The 23,082-nt window shown below is 33.7% G+C and overlaps 3 protein-coding genes across 6 annotated transcripts in view; 1 reads left to right on the forward strand and 2 right to left on the reverse strand.

Annotated features, from left to right (window-relative positions):
- Positions 1-7: 7 nt before the first annotated feature.
- Positions 8-2,411, forward strand: Syx16 (syntaxin 16). The gene is made up of 5 exons (XM_070659148.1): positions 8-420; positions 504-722; positions 891-1,098; positions 1,187-1,443; positions 1,605-2,411. The coding sequence occupies exons 1-5, from the start codon at positions 340-342 to the stop codon at positions 1,812-1,814; spliced, it is 975 nt and encodes a 324-aa protein (XP_070515249.1). The 5' UTR covers positions 8-339; the 3' UTR covers positions 1,815-2,411.
- Positions 2,243-17,791, reverse strand: LOC139103943 (oxidative stress-induced growth inhibitor 1). 2 transcript variants are annotated; one of them, XM_070659120.1, is made up of 9 exons: positions 17,389-17,791; positions 17,230-17,281; positions 14,339-14,663; positions 7,039-7,160; positions 6,144-6,595; positions 5,751-6,004; positions 5,418-5,674; positions 4,867-5,274; positions 2,243-4,755 (listed from the first exon to the last, which is right to left on the reverse strand). In XM_070659120.1, exons 4-9 carry the CDS (start codon positions 7,097-7,099, stop codon positions 4,514-4,516), a joined length of 1,674 nt encoding a protein of 557 aa, XP_070515221.1. In that variant the 5' UTR covers positions 7,100-7,160; positions 14,339-14,663; positions 17,230-17,281; positions 17,389-17,791; the 3' UTR covers positions 2,243-4,513. The 2 variants fall into 2 exon arrangements, with proteins under 2 accessions (XP_070515221.1, XP_070515220.1); XM_070659119.1 differs by lacking the exon at positions 17,230-17,281.
- Positions 17,792-18,281: 490 nt separating this feature from the next.
- Cue (Protein cueball) overlaps positions 18,282-23,082 on the reverse strand; it is a 55,041-nt gene continuing 50,240 nt past the window's right edge. For 2 of the 3 annotated variants that reach the window (XM_070659102.1, XM_070659103.1), the window contains 2 exons: positions 22,779-23,055; positions 18,282-21,606 (listed from right to left, as the gene is read on the reverse strand). In XM_070659102.1, coding sequence (XP_070515203.1) covers positions 21,502-21,606; positions 22,779-23,055 — 382 coding nt within the window. In that variant the 3' untranslated portion in view covers positions 18,282-21,501. The other variant, XM_070659100.1, reaches the window with a different exon arrangement.

A 23,082-nucleotide genomic window follows, 5' to 3' on the forward strand; every position in this document is an offset into this window, starting at 1 on the left:
AAAGCAAAATAAAAAGAAAATTTATTAAAAAATAACACGCTAGAGTGCACAACTCAATCCGACTTTGAAGTAACTCGATTTTTTAGTAGCATGTCATAGCTCAAGTTTAATTAGACGAATTTTTAAGGATGTATTTATAATTGTAATTAAATATTAATACAATTTAGTTTTCAATAACTGAGTAATGAATAGCAAGATGAAAAAAGACAGAGCGTGCAAGCTTGGTGATCAGCTGTTTCAAGATGACGACAGCTGATCCGGTGCGCAATGGATAGCGCAGCGCGATTCATGAAGTGATTAGGAGATATCGCTGTGATAAAAAGAGATAACAACCGAAAAATGGCCACGAGAAACTTAACTGAGCCCTTTGTTTTAATGCGGAACAATGCTTTGCAGAGTAGACACATTTACGCCGAACAAGTGAGTACATTTAACCTGTTATACTACAAAAACCTATTTCTCTATTACTTTTGTTTTATCATTTTCATACATGCTTTATTTAGAATCTTACTGACTGTGTGCCACTGGTGGAATCAGATTCCGGTACCTCTGATAATGTAGAATTAAAGAGTATGAGCGTGGACAGTGGTGCACCACCTGCCTGGGCAGATGCTTTAGAAGAGACACAGTACATTCTTAGCAGATTACGGGTAAAAATAGATAGTCTAGTCGAGCTTCAGTCTAAACAGCTTACCAGGCCTACTCTGGATGATACGTCTCAGGTTTGCATTTTTTATGCTATAATTTAGTTTCTAAGCCAAGTAGTTAAAAAAGCTACTGTGTGTATATTACTTGCTTTACAAAAGCAGAATATATTAAAATAAATTTTTACATTTCTAATAATATATTATAATGTCAGAACTTAAAATATGTTTTGTAATATTGGGTAGGAGGAAAGACAAATGGAGCAACTGACACGGGAGATTGGACGTGCATTCTCCAGTGGCTACAGACAAGTACAAACAATAAAGTCAGCTGGCAGGCATGAAACTAAGCCTGCGGAACGTCGTTTAGCCGCCAGTGCGGTGGTGGCCCTTTCGACTGCCTTACAGGAATTAGGCCTTCGATATAGAGCAGCCCAGAATCATTATTTGACACGTATGCTTTTCCTACAACTAAAATTTTATTATTAATCTTTTTAATAATTTAAAGCATTATATGCATTACCCTCAATAAATCATTGCAGAAGTCAAATCAAGAGAAGAGAGAAATAATCAGTTCTTCACAGAGGACCAGTCTCTTTTAGATAATGTAGCAACTGACTCTTGGTTGATGGAATCAAACGAAGCAGCTGGTAATTATTGGCAAAGAAATGAGCAACGGCAAGATTCGGTTTTATTACAATTGGAAGAACCTGAAAATAGGATGAAATTAGCAATGGAAAGGGAAGAACAGATCGGAAGTATAGTTCAAAGCATAGGAGACTTAAAACATATTTTTAAGGTAATCTATGTCTGATAATATAATAATTACAATATAATACAGCAGGTAAGAATCTTCCGTAAATTTAAATATTGATTTTATATTTATTGTCAACATTAGCGATAAATCTCATAGTCGAAAATAATGGTCTTGATTAAAAACATAATTTTTATTGTGCACAGGATCTTGCAGTAATGGTACAGGATCAGGGTACTATTTTAGATCGAATTGATTACAACATCGAGCAAACGCAAGTACAAGTACAAGAGGGCTATAAACAATTAAAAAAGGCAGACTCTTATCAGAAGGCTAATAAAAAATTATACTGTATTGTGGTCCTCGCGGCTGCTATTATATTACTTTGCTTCTTGTTTGTCATATTTAAGACGTAGAATCAACCACAATTAAATTAAAACTAATGTAAAAATTCTGATATATTTGTTGGGGTATTTATTATCATGTTCTACAAAATGAAATAAAACATCTTTATAGAATTTCTTGTATATAATAATGGAAAACTATTTTTAAAAATAATATGCTATGTAATACGATTTTTCTCAAGTATTATTGTCAGGAAGAAAAGAATGTATTCATGAGATTATAGCAAATGTCTGTTCAGTCCATTTGTTTGTGGATTAATATGATAGAAATAATCAACTGTGAATGTGGCATTAATCATTATAATTAATGTTAATCTCACTATGTATAAAACATTTTTAGATTCTTTATAATCTCTCGTAATTCTTGTAATTTTATTTAAAACGATTTTATATTTAAATTTTTTTTAATTTATGTTAAGAATAATCGCAAAAACAAGATCTATAATAGAATAATTTATTTATCTCACTTGTATATTTTTTTATAGCTATAAATTATTTTTATTTTTATGTAATATAACAAAAAAAATGCGGTTTTTATATGTATATTATAAACTGTTCTGTACATCCAATTATTAAATAATCATTCCATAATTAAACAATGATCGAAAAGTCTTGTGGATTGCTTATATGTGTACACATATCAGAATAGTTTATATAAGATATTACAAATTATCTTTCTTTTAAAGAAATAATTTTTCCTAGTTTCTTAAATTTTATAATTCCCATTAAAGTTCCCTGAAAACTTTTCGTGACAAGTGGAATTGTCCATTATCACTTTTTCAAAGAAACAGACGGTGATTTTTTCCAGTATTTTCGTTTAAATTGAACAATTTAATATATATTTTTTATATAAATTGATTCTTATTCTGCATGTAAAAATATGTATCTACCAAATATAATATGCTTAAGTTTCATTTATGTAGTCTCTTCTACTTTACTGTATCTTCTTGAACATTGCATTTCTTATCACAGATTGCGATAAAGTATTCTTGGATCCATACATATCCCTGTCATCATTTAGCTAGTATCAATATATCAATTTTCATGTTAATAAAATTTCTAAAAACCATCATGTTTCTACACTATAAATGATGCGCTCCAGTATTTACTTCATTTTTTGTATACGCTACAATATTTCATCTTATTGCTAATATCAATTTGTCGTAACATTAATGTTTTAGGCTTATTGTTGTACACTAAAAAACAGATATGGCGATGGCAGCTAGCGAACATGATTTTAGCGTCATGTGCGTCGAGTTTCACATGTACTGCATGTATATACCGCGCCGGCCGGATTGCCGAAGACTGATTTCTCTCCGTTCTTTCATCCCCTGCTTTTACTGTCTTTAGGATTACGTATGCTAGCCGCTGTTGCCGCAGAAATTGCCATATCTGCCCTTCGGTGTACAATACGTATTAACATTTAAGTTAATGTACCGCATATATAACAAAAGTAGATAATATTTTTTGAATTTTTATTATATATTATTAGAGTAAAATATCGACTTGAAACAAAATAAAATTATAAAAAGTATAATTTCTTTTTTAATTTTAATTAAAATAAAGTCATATAAAATGCAAACAATAAAGCGCGCTACTATAAATTAAATATAAAATAAAATAATTAAGTAATAAAAAAAAAAGTAATATTTTGTGAAAATATTTTGTACTAAAAAGGTAGTATTATATGTACATATAGCTTACTCTAACAACAGAGCATTACTAGCTTATTTCACTAAAGTAATCACAGCTTATTAATAAGAGATGTAAAGGCATATTATACGGCGGATCAAAAATGTTATGTAAAAATTCAAATGTGTTTTTACCTGTAATCATCTAATTTACTTTATGGGACACGATTTTAATTGTCAGGAAATAAAAATGCATAATAATAAAAAAATGCATGTGCGTTTAGTAAGCACAATTTCCTAAAATGTCCCAATTTCACGAAAATATAAATTATTAAAAGCTGTTCTATATAAACTGTGTATTAAATTTATGAAATGTGTATAAAGAAGCATTTTTACTCATCACGTAAAAAGGCAAACACAGATTAATCCTAAGTACATCGTATTAGAATTTATATCAGGAGTTTCGTTGTATTACTCGTTTTTTACTTTACGAAACTCGTTACGATACAAACTCCATTATTTAAGTATTAATTATACATACTTTAAGATGTCGAGTTTAATAAGGATATATTTATGGAAAGTTTGTAATGTATAATCATAATAAACTTATCATTATAATGCAAGTCATATTAAGGATATTATTATAATGATTTCTTATAGATAATTTCCTTATTAAATGGAATGTTGACAAACGCGAACAGATCTAAAATAGATCTAAAGTAGAATTTAAACTGTTATCTTTTTCTGCACATTATAAATCATTACTCGTTGAGTAAATGTAGTATTCTCTCCGTCCTTAATCTTTTGTTAGAAGATATTTCGGAACAATTAAATAGTTATGTACACTTAAATATCGATCGTTTCTTTGCGAAGGGTAATGTAGAAAGGAATATAAAAATAATTTTAATAGTATGTACAAACAAATTTACCGAGTAACCTCCTCATATAAATTTCAAGAACTACCCACTAGCTATTTAGCACTCACACAAATTGAGCAGAAATTTCACGATACAATGTATCTACATACAAAATAATTTTACTAAGAATACGATGAAATCGTATAAGTGGCTGTCAGATTTCCTAGGTATTTGTAGTATGTAAAATATGCGCCAAAATTCCAAGCGCCCCACCCAGAACAAAGCGAACAAAATTGTTACCGACTAAAGGTCCTAATGCGTAAAGTCCTTTAATCGGTGCGTTTATCACCTCATATGTGAAATCATCGATTTCAATTGGATTCGATTTACTATCGATTGGTTTGCTTGCAAATTTACCCAATCCTATACCGCTACCTTCCAAGTACGATAGATCTGGTTTGTATCCTAAAATAAATTATTCAATACATGAGCAAAATTGTTAACACTTCAACATTAGTATCTACACATTTAATAATTTCTAGTGTAAAATATTTAAAAAAAATATATTGTATTTACCGATAAGAATAGCCGCAATAGACACTTCGAATGTACGCAACTGACCGTTTGGAGTAGAAAGGGTGACTGTCTTCGTCGTATTTATATTTCCATTTTCGCGATTTTCACAAAGACTGACAAGCGTATATCCAGGTAATGATTTGTACAGAGAATTTTTCGTACCTCCATCAGCCATCATTTCGTACACTTTATGATACTCTGGATATATGGAATCAGGCAACCATTGCAATCGATCGTAATTAGTAGTTATTCTGTTGGTTGTCTGTTTATCCCATTTATTTAACGAATTGCGAAATGCATGTAGCACAGGTATACCGCGGAAACGAGTAGCCATAATCGCATCGGCTGCACTAAGACCAGCTCCAATTACTAATACAGGCGGTATTTGTTCGTTGGCCAAATCTTTACCTACGATTAACGATTTCTCAAATAAAAAACAAATGAAGAATAAAATTATGTAATTGTACAAAACGGAAGATAAGTTTACTCAGCAATCGTGGAATAAAGTGCAATCTTTATACAATTTCTTGTGTAATTTTTAGTTTACATACCATACTTGTTGACCAAATGCTCCAATCGAGTCTCCAAATCATTGAGGTCATGTGTCACCCATTCAAGATTTGTGTTCTCTCCTAAAATATCTAGACGATTCGATAAGTCAGTCGTGCCGGTTGCGAGAACTGCCCTTTTACACCGATAGCGAAATCGCTTTCCATTTTTGTTTTCATACCCTTCTACAACCCAATTGTATTCTCCTTTGCTCTCTGGTGACTCCGAATTCGGTTTTACTGAAGTAACTGTGGTCCCACTACAACAAATTGTTTCGTAAAAATCTGCGCTGATATTAACAACAAATTTGTGCTATAAATATTTGAAATAAATACCATCGAAAGTATTGCTTCAAGCCTTTCCTGCGCACGTAGTCCTTGTAATAAGCTGCTACAGTACCCATAGAAACTCGACTAGACGCCTTACAAACGCTCAGTTTTTCCAGCCGTGCATATATGTTAGTTTCCGCGGCTAACACGGACTTTTGCAACTGTTCGACCTCGACGAGTTTCTCCCAATGTCTCAGATCCAAGTCAGGTAAGGACATCCATCGACTTAGACTGATAGTCAATACATTAGGATCCATAAACTAAAAAAAGTCAAATATTACATTTAGGCTTATTAATTTCTAATGCAAAATTTTTTATTTTAAAATAATCATTCCAATTTATTTGCGGGGTTACGAAAATTAAAAAAAAAAAAAAAATAAAATATCGTCCTCTATATACCTGCCAAGCACCGCCCGGTTGGCCTTTGCCAAGGACAACGTGATCTATAATTTTGTGCTCAGGATATTCATCAACGGATTTCCAAACAAGAAGCGAGGGTATATCAAAACCAGCATCGACGCATGGATGTTGTAGCTGATCCATGAGAAGAGCTAGTGGCCGGCCGCCGCCTCTGCCCTCGATACCGGAAGATAGGCACTCGAGTTTGCAGCGTGTGCTGCGCGCTAATCCGCCTCCCTGTGATCTGCCAGCAGATTTTGAGGATTGACGACGGTTGTTGGTGCCCACGTCTGCGTTCGCATCATCTGACGTATCGCCGCATTCTTCGTTACCGGCCAAACAAAACCGCAATCGTGCTGTTAGCATATCGTCTCCAGGATGAGATTCGCCGGTGTAATAAGGCCAGTTTCCGGCGAGCATATACGACAGGCATATTCCGCTGGGCCCATTTCCTGAGGATTATAGATAGCATATAACTATGTACGATAATCTCTAATGCCCCAACAAAGAAAATTTTCAATACGACGACTGTTTCATAGATATCTTTACACTTTTGTGATTTTGAAAATTTGATATACTGCCTCTTTGATAAAATGTTTTCATATTTATTATGGACAGTTTAAAGTTTTCTTGTTTTCAGCGTAGTATCAATTAACCATACGTATGCATGTTAAAAAAATATAGTTATCAATCCGTGCATCTGAGAACTTTAATACTAAAACAAAATTACAATTTTTTTCTCTTGGTTTTAGTCTACAATCAGTTGAGTTTAAAATCCATTATTATAGTAGGACGTTTCTTATCCCCTCAGTTTTTTTATTTTTTATTTTATGCCTTTCACTATCAAGCTATTAAATTAATCCCGATGAAACTTAAATCATCTCTCTACACTTACCTATGATGACAACATCTTTATAAATGACGTCGTTATCGTCGACCTCAAATACGTTCTGCATCTTTCTTATTCGTCTTATATCTGCGCAAATAACGCAATTAGGCTGTCGATCCGTTCGAATACTGTAAAGAAAATGATTGCTTTATCATTAAAATGGCATATTAACGAAATATAAAATACAAAGTCATAAAAGAGAAAAAAAAAAAAAGGCACTGTACCATTTTCCTTGAAATAATTTTTAGCTGCGGTTACCACTTTTATAAGAAGACGATTATTACGCAAGAATACTTATCATTACGTAATGCCTGCATCGTTTTTTTTCACGAGTAGAAATAATCATATAGAATTTCTATATTTTATAATATCAAAAGGAGCGCTATATTAAAATACTTTTTATATATTAAATGTTTAACCTATTATATTATTAATTTTGATTTCTCATTGTTAACAGTCATTATTAATTGACTGTTAATGACTGAGAAAAAAATTGAACAGGCTCTAAAAGAAACTTTCTACGCATGGTTTAATTACTCGACGTGTAAAAAGCCGATAAGATAAACAAGATACTTCTTCTTAGATGACGTTGCGATTTATGAATGTAGTGCTACAAATGTTATCTCCCTTGACTATCAGCTGAAACATTACTATGACGAGTATAATTCATGAACCGTAGAATCGATCGCGTAGCGTTTCCTGTTTAGCGCGAGATTATCAAGATAAGGCACAATCAGTTGGTTAAAAAGTAAAAGTCTCGTGACCTTCGTTATCATTAGCGGCCTTCGCTGGCGTCGTATTTCCTACTCTTTAACGTTTAACCGGTTCACTCGGGACAATTACCGTGGCACAAATCCTATCTACCGGGCCGTATGAAACGACCTGGTTGCTCATACGGATCCGACGAAGACGTATTAAAAATAGAGGTATATAAAAAGACGTAAGAAATGAATCTAGGCTAGTAAATAGCCGCTGAAAATAATAATAGAAACTAGTAGGAATAAAAATTTAGAGACTGTAGGAAATGCGACGACGACGAAGAAAAGTTGCATAAAATTAAATTTTCAAGTTGACGTTTGTACGAGACGAGCGAGAGGATAGAAAGCGTTGTTGCAAAAGTCAATGGACCGTTTAGTTTGCGTGCATGATCGAGAGGCTGACTTGTGCGTGGCTCCATTTCTCCTCATTACCCGTCACTTCTACTCGAGATCACCTGCGCCGCAAATAACCCGAGGGAACGTCTCGATAATTTGTAGCACGCAGTCGTGGGTCCGTTTTCGTTATGATGCTTGACAGTTAAGAATAGTCAACGTCATTCGAGAACGAAGATAAACGACGAAGACAAGAATTGACAGTAATCCCAACCGTTGTTAGGAGGCATTTCGATCTTATTGCGAAATCACTGATAACGAGTTTACTTTTTTATTATTTTTTTCAGAAACAATCTGAGATATAAAATTTCAAAGTGGAATTTCACAAGACAAGCAACATCCACAGATGGACAAGGATGAAATTGTCTATACGTGATGTTAGAATTTACGGATTTTTTTTTTTTTTTTTTTTTATCAAGTCTTTTATCGGAGAAAAAGTTCCGTCACTCGTTACCTTTTTGGGGGAGAACGTGAAAGAATCTCATTGTACCATCTATCGAAGGTAAATGACAATGATAGTGATAGCGCACTATCACGCTGATATCGATCGGCAGAATTGACAGCGTTCTCTTTTTTTAATATGTAAGATGATTGTTTGGCAATAAAGAGCATTATTCACGATGTGGAAAAATATTGAAGCGGTCGGCTCAGGTGAGAAAGCCGAGGTTGATAAAGGATAACGACAATATAATCTATACCTGATGTAAAAATAGGTCGTGCGGCAACTTGAAGAACGTTAAGTCATTCGGGGAAAACAATCGTTATTTATTACTCATAATAAACGTAATTCTAGTGATTGGAAAAAGAAATTAACTAGCTTCACTACGTTGCGCTACTTCGCACCTGGAATTATATTTTTAGAACTATCCGTTGTCCCCCAAACACCTAGGTTTTTTAATATCTAACATACATGCAAATTGTCAATTCCATCAAAGTTCTTTTACTCGTCAAATGTACGTGTGGATAGGCGATAAAATCATAAACGTACGACGCACAAGAGGAAATGATGTTCCTAATAACAGCGTTCTTTCTGACATTTACCTACTATTTATCATTCGAATGACTGGACGTGAAATAAAACGTTATTATATATATAAAAGAGCTCCTCGCTCCGTCAAGTCCATTAAGATCGTAAAAGATGTAAGGACACTATCGTATTAACGATCGCGGGTTAAATCGATAGCCACCTGCAGAACGTTTCTTTCACAAGATAGGTATAGGATAGGTACGAAACGATGTCTCGTTGGGGTCAACTGGTCACGATATGTGTTCGGTTTGCGGGTACCTCTATATTTGTAAAAGAAATCCACTCTAACAAAATCTCGGTTGAAATTTTAATCACGTGCTACGTCCAATGTCATGCCTGTATTAAAACTTTAATCATGTATTCTACATCGTAGATCGCAACAACTGGATTATGTAAATGTCAACGCGGCGGTCAGTTACAACAATGGGGACCTCTCCAAGGAACGTCGAAGCTTTAATTAAACGTACTCGACACTTTGCAGGATTGTCGGCAAAAGGAGTGTCTATCTAAAAAAGAAAAAAGAAAAAGAGCAACAGGAGAGCTTAATTTTTTACGCTACACGCACACGATGAAAGCGAAAAAATTGATTTTATTCCGTATATTCTAATGACATCATCACAAAACTGACTAGACACAACGGATGTGCTGCCGTCATCGACATCGTAACAGATGTATCGTTTGTAGAAACACAATGTAAAATATATTCCGATAATCTAATCTCGAGATATCAGTTCCGTAATGTATTTCATAAACTGTAATTTTTTTTAATATAATTTTTAGAATTAGACGTCAACTAAAATATACTTTACACAGGTTTGCCCACTTAGATAAATCTTTCGTGCAATTCTAGCAATAAAAGTTTTTGCAATCTTATTCTTAATCGACGATTGATACCAGGCGGAGAAACGATCCAAGGGTGTCAAAATAAAATTCGATTAGCGCAGATGGAGGCAATTAAAAGTGAGATATTTGTTTTCAATTAAAAGTTAATGAGTAGATCTCGTATTTCGATTTCACCGCAAGATAAAATTTACAAGTATGTGTCTCATGTCTAGACGATTACGTGAGAATAAGAGATTACCTCATCACACGTTATAGTAGAAAACTAAAATTTATAGATGTAACAAAAATTCAACAAACACTATTTTTAATTAACCTCACCTCGCGGTGGCGGTTCTTCGCCGTTCTTTCCCTCCTCTTATCAAATTACTTCTTCCCCTTTTCCTGGTACTCTACGCATTTCAAGGAAACAAAACGATGCAGTACGTGGTCCAGTAATCTGATCTCGACGTGAGTTATCAACGAGCCAGTTTACTTTATAAGCTGAGCCTTGTTATTTTTTTTTTTTTTTTCACTGATAATCTTTACTTAAAATAAACTTCTTACCATTCGTTAGATCATATAATCTGCGAACGTATAAATTAAATTAATATTAAAAAAAAAAAATAAGATGTCTCTTAGAAAATGATGATACATGCTGATAGATATATGTTAATTTGTATTACACAACTTAGTTTCAAAAGCTAAAAGTTACTAAACCGTGAACTAGGAATGTCACGTTCATTAGATATCTTTCAATGTCAAAAGCGAACGGTAACGAAAGATGCTGCGTAACTTGAATACAATCTTTTCAGAACGATATACTGCATAATAGGCAAGATTACGATAAGCTCGAGCGTATGCGAGGAGTTATCCTTCAAATACAATACTTTCATTCGTCATTATAATTTATTATCATTTGCCTCCTAAATAAATCAAGTATCAAAGATAATCAAGACATAAAAAAAAAATTTTTTTAATAAACGAGATTCCCTGTTCAGTCTATTTTATTAATTTAAATACGAAATATAAATTACACATACATAAATTAATAAAACATTTGGCCGCGATTGATAACACCGTACTCCATATTTCAAGGAATAAATAATCCTATCTGTAAAAAATTGGCGTGACGCCTAAAGTAGCTAATTCTATTGTTACCGTTTATTAAATTATATATATATATTTTTTTTTTTTACAAATTGACGTAGCTGCTGTCAACGAAAGTGTCGTAACCGCCGATATTATTAATTATACGAACCGCAGCCGGTTCGTCGGTCGTTCCGGGAATTCCGTACAGTATTCGGACGGCTTTTTTCTAAACGTCAGTGCCGAAAAATAACGTGCGAAAGTGATGAATAATTTTCGCGATTGTAAAATCACGGTCAAGGTGTTCGCGAGGGATTTGTGCGCGGAAGGATGACTCGACACGTCCCATTTGTACAATGAGAGGAGGAGCAGGCCTGAGACGGGCATCCTGCATCGGCGGAGCAACTTTTAGGTGAGAAGTAATTCTTTTTTTCATAAAAAATCTTTATAAAAACTTATTGGCAAATCTATTAAAAAATAAAACTGTTAAAGAAATTTAAACTACCCCAATGCAATGTAAGAATTTCGACTTGTACGTTTGCATTGCCTATAATATTCGTTCGCGAAACGTAAACGTTATAGATGAATGTTAATAAATTTCACCGGACAAGTCAGCCATAGGAAAGACTAACCATAGGAACCTCTGTTATTCGGCGCATCAATTATCTTGTCATTTAACCTGCGTTGTTACGGGTTAACTTGTACAACAAACTCGCTTGCGGCGCATTAACCGTGAACTTGTACAGTCGTTGAGTTTATTAGCTGTCTGAATGGAAGAATGACGCCTATAATCGTAGTAGAAATTTGTTTAATAATGGACGAGTTCAGCAACAATTTGTATATCAGTTTTCCGAAAGGACAAGCAACTATTTTCGCTACATTCAATACTTGAATAACTTGTATGAGAAATATTAGCAGGACGCTAAATTCACTTTGCCTCGATATTATCTCGACGCGGTTTCGTACTTTTTTTTTTTTTTTTTTACTCTGGATGTAACACGCAATTATATGTATGATATACACAATTATATAAGATCACGCATGTATCACTGTGTGTGATAACGCAACGAACGTTTTCTTGATAGAAAAAAAAAAAAAAAAAAAAAAAAAATTTGAAGGTTTATTCGCTTGTTGCCAACTCCACAAGAATAATCGCGATTCATCGTCTCGAATTTCAGTCGGCAAAGTAAGACCTCGTAGAATTTCGCAGCACATGTAGTTGCGCTTTTGCTGCCGAGATCAATAGTTACGTAATGCATACGTAAGCCACATTCGTCTTTTGCATCACAAAGAAAAAACCGTAGTGCAATAATTTTGTAGCATGATGCAGCGTGATTTAATGTACCTACATTAACGTGAAGCATTTTGAAAATACGTTATTCAGGTTCCTTATAAAGTCAAGAGCATATCGAGCAGATTGATAACTATATTGCCTCCTACACGGCTTTTATCGAATTTCATCTATCTATTGATCAAAAAATATTTAGATTCCTCAATATTATTATAATTAAGTGACAAAGTAATTATTTATACTAAGCTATACTTTTTTGCCTCTTCAATTTAATATGTGCAATAAAACGGGGACTTATCTAAGTAATAATTTTGTTTTTCAATTTCACTATTATATTTCTATCAAGATCCAGTTAGTTAGGTTGTTAACGTCGCGCGTATTTATGACGAGCAAAAAGATTATGAGAGCTCTGATAATTAAATTGTTATATTTTTTGTGATATGAACAAATGCGATAACAAATCCGGCACTTTGCAGTCTAAAATGGGTTTTTTTTTTCCTGCAAGTCATCGCTCGTTTCTACCTAAGAGGCATAAATACATTTGCAATCATAAGTTTGAAAAAAAAGCTAATAATTAAAGCAACGCATAAATTAAGATCTTGACGTCAGAAAAAATAATTAACACTATTTAAGAATATTTCCAATAGCCGACTATGCCAGAGTATTTTTACAACATAGACTAGATGAAACGCATCCCAGAATATCCGCCGAATTTTAAGCTGAAGCACGTGCTCAATTAAATTGCACCGAGTTCTAGGCGATAAATTTGCACTACCAGTCGTTGGCTTTTATAACGTTTTACGTAACGAAAATATTACAATAATGCAATTGAAAATAATTTTGTGGCTTTAAAAAATTCTGCAAAGATATACGCGCCTCGATTTATCTGCAACGATCACGCTCATACCAAACTGTCGAGTAAAATATAAATTTGAAATATAATATAAGTTACGTTTGATTAATATCATTGATTATTGCTGATATTGTAAATTTTACGTTTTCAATTTTAACGTCAATATTAATAATACCCGTCATGGAAGCGCGTCCACAAATTTAACGATATCGATTGCATTTGATTTCTCGCTTCAGTGTCAGATTGAGGTTCCTGTTGCGAAATCCGGTGCTTTTCTTTGAAGCTCTCAGGTGGGTAATTGACGGATTAAACGCCGTCGCATACTTGGTTCACTGAACCGACAATTACGTCACTTAAGCTTATATAGAAGAGCGATACGTGAACTGAATTATACCCTAAATTTGCAAGCATAGCATTTCGAGTGGGCATATCAAGAAAGAATATGATAAAGAGTAATCCATGCGATATCCTTTAATCTATCACTAATTCGTGACGTTATCCGCGGCAAAACGTCGTAGGAAGTATACAAATGACGGGCTGCAAGTTCGCGGAATAATTGCTGCTGTTACGATATTATCTCCATTAGGCTGAAATAAATATACGGCAGCAGTACATTTTCACGTGACAACTTCCTTGAGTACTACCATCTTCAAAAGTTATACGTAAACTTCATTGAAACATTCTTCAACGTAGTTCCGTTGTTGTCACGATTTGAAAAAAAAAAGAAGCATATTATAAAAGCTTTCGAGACACCCAAGGCCTGAAAAATTTATCCGTCCCGTGCGAACTGCCGCGAGAATCTTAGAAAGTATCCGGTACATAACACGTTCTCATACCCTATTTCCCTTTTATTTCCCGACCGTCAATCACGCTGTCACTTTATACCCACTTCGATATTCAGACAGATATAATTGTGGATCGATAGAGCGAGTAGATTGCTATCCACAATGTGGTAGTTCTCGCGTAGAATGTCAGGAATCGTGCGTATAAACATGCCGAGGGAAAAAGAAACGAGTTTTATATTCTTATTGTTAAATATATATATATATAAAATTATTTAGCGTAGGATTCCTTACCTGTTTTGTTCGAAGCAGGGCGTTGATCTGCTTAGCCTTTGATTTTCCACTGTACGTCGGGGCCGATTATCGAAAATACGTAAGCTTCGTTGGTCGACCGGTTACCCCAGAGTACAATTAGTAACAACAAACGCTCTTGACGCGACGACAGTCGGCGTCGTACTGGAGCGTACACTCCACGCTCGATCGTTTTTCCCGCGGAAGCTTCGTATCCGAAGGCCGCGCGATGAATGGCGATTTCACAAGGCGATTTCAGCCGTGAGATATCAATCCCCTCGGTGCACCCGTCATGGTGCAACAAGACCACGTTTGCGACACGACTTTCCTGCAATTAGAAATGTCCTATAATTAGACTGATAGAAATATCGCTCGCTAATAAAGATAACATATGAATAAAAAGATAATCGCTACGATGATTTCAACAATACTACTCCGTAAAGTCGAATTAATAGCGCCGACAAACAAACGATTATGTAAATACCGCCCGGTAAGTTATTAATAATAGAATGATATTTAGAAACGACTAATTTGCTGAAACGGCTGAAAAAGATGTTTTGAATTTCAATGAAATATGACTCTAGCCTGCTAAAAGCGGATAATATATTCCTGGGTACTCGGAAAGTGATTATCTACATCCCATATCGACGTAAACTTTGTGACGATTAATACAGTAAAAATCAAAAACTGCAACGCACGTCCAGTAGTTTCGAGTTACGTCACAGAAATATTACTTTCAGATTACATTTTTTAGATTACAAACGCATGGGTTGCTTTTATCGATTCACGTTACTTGTGCGACATCAATAAAAAGATAGCTAGAGCATGGTGTAAAGTTAAATCGCATTAGCCCTAATATACTTTTACTTTTTTTTTCTTTTTTTCCATGACCGCACAGAAAGAGAGAGAGAGAGAGAGAGAGAGAGAGAGAGACTTGGTGCTTGCCTTTTGACTTTCGTTATTGAACGGCCCGGTAATTACAACTTGAAATCTTTTGAGGGAAACGCCAATTGAAAGTAATTCAAGAACAATTTCGTAAACCATTCACCAAGATAGAACTCGAGATTAATTTATCCGAGTATGAATTTATAAGAGACATAGAAAGACGTCGCAATTCCCTGATAATTCCATGACATTAGAACGCAAAAGCGATATCTCACGCGAGATAAGGGCCCTCGATTCTTTTCATCAGTTTCAGCATATCAAATTTCTTTGTATAAATATAGATAAAGATCATTAGTCAAGCCAAGTTATTTTACAATCAATTTAGAGTTTCGTTGCGTAACGAAATAAAATTAAATAAAATATAAAAACTCGTGTGCGTATAAAATGAAAGTGACGCTCATTAATTAGCTAAAGAGATAAGAAATTTTCATGTAACTTTTATACGATAACATATGATTTATACGGCCATATAAACCGCGCTATCGAATTAATGATATGGAAGAAACGGCGTTTTATATTTGTCAATAAAATAAATTCCAAACAAATTATAGCAAATTTGCCTTTCGTGTAAAAAGTCAAAACAATTGCGCGGATATCACGGTCGCATTTCTAAATTACAATCGAATTCACAAAGTTATTAAGGTATAAATTAAATAGGTTTTCAATTCAATAACGAAACATCAATAAGCTTTTAAAAGCGAAGAGGAACGTAAAAGGCAAGTGCACGATTATTATCATGGATAATAAGCAAATGTACATCTCGACGATGTTATTCAAATAAAAATTTAGTTTAAAGAGGCGATAAACAATTTCTATTTGATAAAAATAAGGCATCGATAAAAAACATACTTAATTATCGCCATCGATAACATCTAAATCGGTCTAAACCGGAAAGTTACAAAATTACAAAGTTACAACGCCATAGCTCCCACTTTGAAAGACAACGTCGATCGTTAACATGATCTATCAACTATTAAATAACTACAACAACTGGATACTTATATCTATTTAAATAGTGCATAATTCAGAATATATCATAAATATTGCGGCATATGTCGGGGATATTTTTAAGGCTACATGCTGTTTTATATTTATATTAAGACTTTAAATCACGTAAAATTCTGAATAGAAATAATTCAATAATTCTGTCGTGCATAATATACGTCACATTAGCCAATTTAATCGTTGGTTTATCAGCTCAAACAGTTTCTCTTTCTCTCTCTCTCTCTAAACTATTTATAATAATTTTACTCTGTGCACAGCCACGCGATAAATATGAACTCTAACTTAATTTTATGTATAATATACTTATAAATAACGCTTGTGCGAGCACAAAGTCACTCACATGTCGTAACTAATGAATTATTTCCAGACGTTACGAAAAATGACGTAATATCTAGGATCGCCATGAAAGAAGCATCTGGGGGTCCGAATTTAGAATCATCTGTATGCGTATCCGTAAAAGTGTGTACGACAAAACGCGATAAAAATACAGCCGCACAAAATGTATTAATTATGTATATTGCTAGAGCATTCCGCAAAAATGTCTATTCGCATTTTGAATATTCTTTAACTATTTTTTTCGACGAAAGATATCCTCGGCAAGTTGAAAAAAAACGCCGATAGAGATTGAACATAAATTTGCGCCGATCAAATAATCGGCAGGCGCAAAAGAGGAAAAGCAGAAGTGCGAAAATTATTGTTCCTACGATTTTCGCACGGAAATAGGCCGGCCTTGTTCGCTCAACGTAAAACGTTTATCTAATGTCTTCCTAAATAAAACGACGTAAAGAAAATAGACACATATAAATGCGAGACGATGGATGAGATATTGTAACAAATCTAAGGAGCGACAAAGTTTCTATCTCGTGAAATTTACATGCGTGTGTCGCTCGTCCCTTCTAGTATTTCTATTATTAATCTACGTGTCTAAATATATCCGACTTTACCTATTTCTTGCTCCTGCCTTCCTGGTATGAATACCAGATCACATCTCTAGATCTGAATTGAGAATTTTAATTTGTAAACATTATTATACAACTTTTGTTGTCATCGCAACGGATGCCTCTGAAGCCGACGGCGTCAAAAGGAGATTCGCGATTTCTTACCCGGTCCGTGCTGCACGTCGTCATCGCGCTCGTCTTAGTCCGGATTGCAGACTCTGACTCGATACATTGCACGGAGGTTCCGTTGGACGTTTGTGCCGCGGACGCTGCAAGTGTTGCGACTGCCAGTGGATCGCCGATGCGCGTTGACGTTCGATATCATGATGAAAGAACGTGCGCGAGACGAGGGTTGCTAACGTCGCTCAGGTGCTGCAAAGGCGCGCTCGCGTACGCTGGGCGGACTTAAGAGTCCTGCGGCCTCTCGAATCTCCGTCGTTGTGCCCGCGTTTCTAGCTGCTCTACTCCTCGCGCGCTTCCGGACTCGCCTGTGAAAATTCCGCGTCGGCACACCTCGTCCCGGCCATCAATCTTCCTTTGGTGCGGATACGAAGGCACTCCTCGGTCCTCGATGATGTACATACCACTGCCCATCGCCGTCAATAATAGCGTTTGACGGTGTACGAGTCACTCCGGTCTGCGGCGACGGCGGCATGCGTGCGCTAGCGCGTCAAGTTTCACACAACGAAGCCCGTATGTGCCGCGAAGCGCCGAGATCCAAAGAACGTGAAATATCGTTTATTAATATAATTATCTGAAAGAAACATGTAGATTATTAATAAAATTAACATTTTAATTTTAAAATTATACCTTAAGGTATAGGATCCCCTTAAATTGTCTTTCTCAAGACAGTAACATATAATTTTAAAATTAAAATTTTAATTTTATTAATAATCTACATGTTTCTTTCAGATAATTATATTAACAAAATTTAAATTTTGTTTAAACAATAGGTATTATAAAGCGTGAGATTTGCACACGTCATGCATTTACTCTCGATTCGATGTAACACGACTTTTTTATTATAGAATTTTATGCTGCTTTTAATAACAACGCAGTAAGAGATAATCCATTTTACTTCATTTTAATCTGTATACAATAGCAACCAGCATTATAACCATTGTGAGAAGATACAAAATATGCAATATACACTGTTTTCAGTTAATTTAATAATTAAAAAAAAAACTAATCCATTTATTATAATTTAAGTACGACTTAACACATATCTGGTTTAAGTACATAATATAAAGTGAATGCAATAATTTCTCGAATTTTTATGTAGAACATGTAGCGGTTCAAGATAACAGAGATCATGTATTAAAAGAATATAAAAATATATCATTTATGTTAGGTTCGAGATAACAAATTAAAATTTTTGTACAAAAACAATTGAGTTTAGCACTTAGTAAATTCGAGGAAATATTGCATATAACAGACTTCATTTTTTTTAATCATAAAACAAACTCATGCAAAGATATTGCATATTATACATCATCATGGCTTTTATATTTTTTAGGAAAGTAACCCTTTCACCATAAATCCACTATCCCATCTCTGGGGATGAGTGTGTGGGAGAGGGCTATCTTCCAAATATCGATACGTAAAACGTATACGCGCAACTTTCATATATATATACATATATATATATATATATATATATATATATATATATATATATATATATTTAAATATGTATAAGTATATAATCGGCAAATGTCGCAAATATTTAATATAAAATTATAAAGTAGATTTAAAAAGCAAATATGACAATTTTTTAAATTAGCATCTATCGTACACAGGAACAAAAAGTATCGTCATGTATTGTGAATAATTTGTTGCCACAACGACAGGAACATTATTCCGTATCATAAAAAATAATATGCCTAAAAATAAAAAAATGAACTATGTAATAACTATTGGTTTGCCTCCTTCTAATGAAATTAGAAGTGAAAGTAAAATGATTTTTATACATAAAATTTTTATATGACATTGTAAAAGATGTAATAGTGTCTTAATTTAATGTGCTTCTGTAATATCAGCAAACCAACAATATTGTACTCTGTCTCGCACTATTATATTATATTATAAAATAACTTTGGTGTATGTAACAGATTATACGCTTTAAGTTATTGTACGTTATATGACCAATTTACATAGAAATATTAAAATTTGCGATCATTCTCCGTGTAAACGAAAAAAACCCAAAATCGATTTTTATATACAAGTTCACCATTTCGCTTCGTACGTGATCTCGCACGTGTACTGTAACTACTATAATTGCACGCAAATACGAAACAATAGTGACGAATAATTATCTATTCGCGACGGAATAAGATGTTGGAAGAAAAAAGACTTAAAAGTTGGCTCCGCTTTGCATATATCGAAAAAAAAAGAATATTTTCGGAGTTATGTAAACGGAGTATTTGTTATGCAATGAACGCTACATCTTTATGCTATAAAAATAAGATCTCGGCAATATCCTCAAAATTAATAATTTTTTAAAATAAATTTATTCATGCGATAAGTTTAAAAAATCGCGTATATTACTGATGTACAAAAGTTATCGAAAATTTTTGACAAAGTTTCTTATAACTGCAGTGTATTTTCATCACTGAAAGTATTCGATATTCGAGGATATTTGAAGATCTTTTACATATTGTGATTCTTTGAATATTTTCCTATTTTCATCTAGTATACACCTCGTAATATGACATATGTGTATGTGTATTACATATTTAATTGCCTAGACAATGCCACATAAATTTTCATGTTATTACTATAAATTTATGTCAGTGATAATTCTCAAGTTGAATTAATATCTAGTTGCCGTACCAAATTAACGTTGAAGGATCTTAGAAGCGTAGAAACATGATCCAAACTGAATTCGTTATTCGTATTCACAATGTTAGATGTACGTACATATATACATGCGCATGTTGTATTTAAAGTATGATAAAAAATGGTCAGCGGTTGAATAATTACAGAAATGTTCACGAAGTTAATTTACTTTATGTGAAATTAACTGAAAATGGAGTTAGAGAGAAGCGCTTGTACCGATATGAAGTTTTGGCGTGACAATATTCTTATGAACGCGATATGTAAAATTAAAAAATGACAAATTGAATTATCAAAGTTACGATCTGACGCGATTAAGTTACATAATTACATATTATGTAGTCTGTTGACAAATGACTCAGTCAAAAAATGTTAAAAGAGAACCATTTATCTCTGCGATGCCGTATCATGATTTAGATTTTTTATATTTTTTTTTAGGAATGTACTCAGTGGTACTTTTGAGCAACGATTAGAATTATCGCTTAAGGCAACTTTTACACATTCCTTAGCTACTTTTTTCCATATTCTTTCTTCCTTCTCTCTTCCCATTTTGCTCTCTTTTCCACTTGAGCTATCTTCCATATGATACAAGAGAAAAAAACGAAAAAAAAAGTGAAAATATGAAGAGATACTACCAAACTGTTCACGTTAGAATTACATCGTTTACAGATATCTATTAGATAGATATTATGAAAATGTTAGTACTAAACTGCGTACACGTTTCCCTTTGTTTTACTTATCAGTAGCTCAAAAATCAGTACAGTATTATTCCTTTATCATATTTGGTTCCTTTATCAATATTACCTCAATTTTTTTTACTGCAAATTTTTGTACTTTTTAAAATTACATATTTTATTAATTTTCAAATTTTATAATACTATTTTAGAGATAAACTTAAATTATATAACCGTACATGCACAAAATTAGTTAAAGATGCATTATTCAGTATTAACTAAACACTAATAATCAAAAAATTGTTTATATCTTTAAGTTATATTAATATTTTATATTATTTAATACTGTAGCGTTTTTTGCGCGCAAGAGGGATTACGTTTAGCAGATTTAGAAAAACGTAAGTAACGTAAAGTCTTTGCAATTCCTAAAACAAATCTGTAATAATGTTAAATGATTAATTCAATGACTACTAAGTGACAAAATGGTTCTAAAACACAGCCCTAATGTGTATGACGTACTAAAAAATAGGACTTTCTAAAAAGACCTTTGGCTTTTTTTATCCAAGATGGAGTGAAATCATTGTCGATATAGCGCATTCGTGCGCATCTCATCACCAACACTGATGTTTCCAAACTTAACAACAATACTAAAATTCGCTGTATTACATACAGACCCGCGGGACGGCTCCGCGATTACAATCTCTGACGCGGTGCAGAGCTCGTGCAGAGTTTTCGCCATTTTCATGCGACGAGACAAAAATAGCATGTGCTAGCACGAATTCACCTCCATATTATCCAACAAAAAGTTCTTCTCTTCCTTTTTCATATTATTGCTCCTTGGCGCACCATTTCGTAATTTTGGTTCAAAACACGGCTGCAAAAGAATGAAATTATCTCGTTATCTATTTCACAATCAATTAATTCTAATATTACAAAAGTGATGAAACAAATGGCAAAATTTATTAAAATTTATACAAATTTGGAAACAGCTCAGCACGTGGCAAGATGTAATTCTCAAATGCATCGAATCGTAATAAACGTGTTTGCAAATAAGTGTAAAATATTAATCTTTAAAGCACTACAAGCGTCTTTGTAGGAAGCCTCATTCTCAATATAATCGTCATTTCGAGTAACAATGTATATGTGATTTAAAACTGCACGGGATAAACAAGACTATAACCATTATCATCCAATTAACATACAAAATAATATAGTTTCAATTTGACCGATTGCTAAACTGGAATGTAACGACAAAACAATTCTTGGCGTAATTCGATCGTTGACATTGCACACAATTCAAATATACGCGTGAACACATTAGCCATGCTCATAAAGAAGATAATATAATTTGACTTTGCCCTCTCTTTAATTATGTTATAAGATAATTAATTACTGCTGACCTTTTTCGATTGACGAAATAACTTTTTAAAATACTGTTATAAAATTAAAGAAAATAATATTGTGTAATTATAAAAATACTTTTATAATAATATTTTAATTAAATATGGAATACTATATTACATTCTCGATTAATATAACTTTAATTTACTGTTACTGTTAATATACTGAACTAATAGCGCAATACTGTTCTGACAACCGTCTTTTTTCAGTGTGGCAGTTAGTAGAGATAAGCAAATGACTTAACTACGTAATTCGTAATGCACGAATTAATTTGACATTCTCTGCTGCAAGAATTTAAAGTGAAGTAAGTCATTTATAATTATAATTAATATTAGTAGTGGTTTTAAAAAAGTAGACATATCGTTACATTCTCCAATTCAAAGTTAAAAAAAAGTAATCGCGTATTATTGTCAACAGAACCAAATAAAGATTCTTCTCTAGTAACTTATTGTAATAACAGGAATACGATAACCGCGCGATTGCGAGGGGTTATGGTATTGCATCCGAAGCAAAGTGCAAGAGGAGACGCAAGGAAGGAGGACATGAGCGTCGCGAGATTCGGTTTTAAATTTCTTTAACGTCAGCAACATTGATACGACATATACTATCAATTACGTGAGGCGTTTTAGATGACATATCACTCACAGTTTCGCAGATATTCATGTTGCAGCAATTTTCTATGGTAATTTCGCACTGATCCGATATTTGCGGCCGGGATGTCAACGGCGTAACACCCTTACTAACCACGTAATGCCTCTTGATTCGCGGCCGCCTCCGTAGTTTATTCACGTAGTAACTGAGTGCGGCGATCATTAAAAGAAACACTCCGGTAAAGACTCCGAATAGTATCGGTAGCAACGTATCGTTTTGAAAATGATCGCTAAGCGTAATTTTGTTAGCCGTTTCATTAAAATCTGTACACCTGTTGATACACAATGATATATTAATA

The sequence above is a fragment of the Cardiocondyla obscurior genome, linkage group LG07, assembly GCF_019399895.1.
Source record: "Cardiocondyla obscurior isolate alpha-2009 linkage group LG07, Cobs3.1, whole genome shotgun sequence".
Taxonomy (NCBI): Eukaryota; Metazoa; Arthropoda; class Insecta; order Hymenoptera; family Formicidae; genus Cardiocondyla; species Cardiocondyla obscurior.

What these genes read in the sequence shown, in the direction of transcription:
- Syx16 (XM_070659148.1), top strand. Translation starts at nt 340, where the DNA reads ATGGCCACGAGAAACTTAACTGAGCCCTTTGTTTTAATGCGGAACAAT. An exon ending in CCAGAATCATTATTTGACAC is followed by an intron (nt 1,099 to 1,186) that starts GTATGCTTTTCC and finishes AAATCATTGCAG; the next exon opens with AAGTCAAATCAAGAGAAGAG. An exon ending in ACTTAAAACATATTTTTAAG is followed by an intron (nt 1,444 to 1,604) that starts GTAATCTATGTC and finishes TATTGTGCACAG; the next exon opens with GATCTTGCAGTAATGGTACA.
- LOC139103943 (XM_070659119.1), bottom strand. Translation starts at nt 7,099, where the DNA reads ATGCAGAACGTATTTGAGGTCGACGATAACGACGTCATTTATAAAGAT. An exon ending in AACCGGGCGGTGCTTGGCAG is followed by an intron (nt 6,005 to 6,143) that starts GTATATAGAGGA and finishes GACTTTTTTTAG; the next exon opens with TTTATGGATCCTAATGTATT. An exon ending in GCATTTGGTCAACAAGTATG is followed by an intron (nt 5,275 to 5,417) that starts GTATGTAAACTA and finishes CGTTAATCGTAG; the next exon opens with GTAAAGATTTGGCCAACGAA.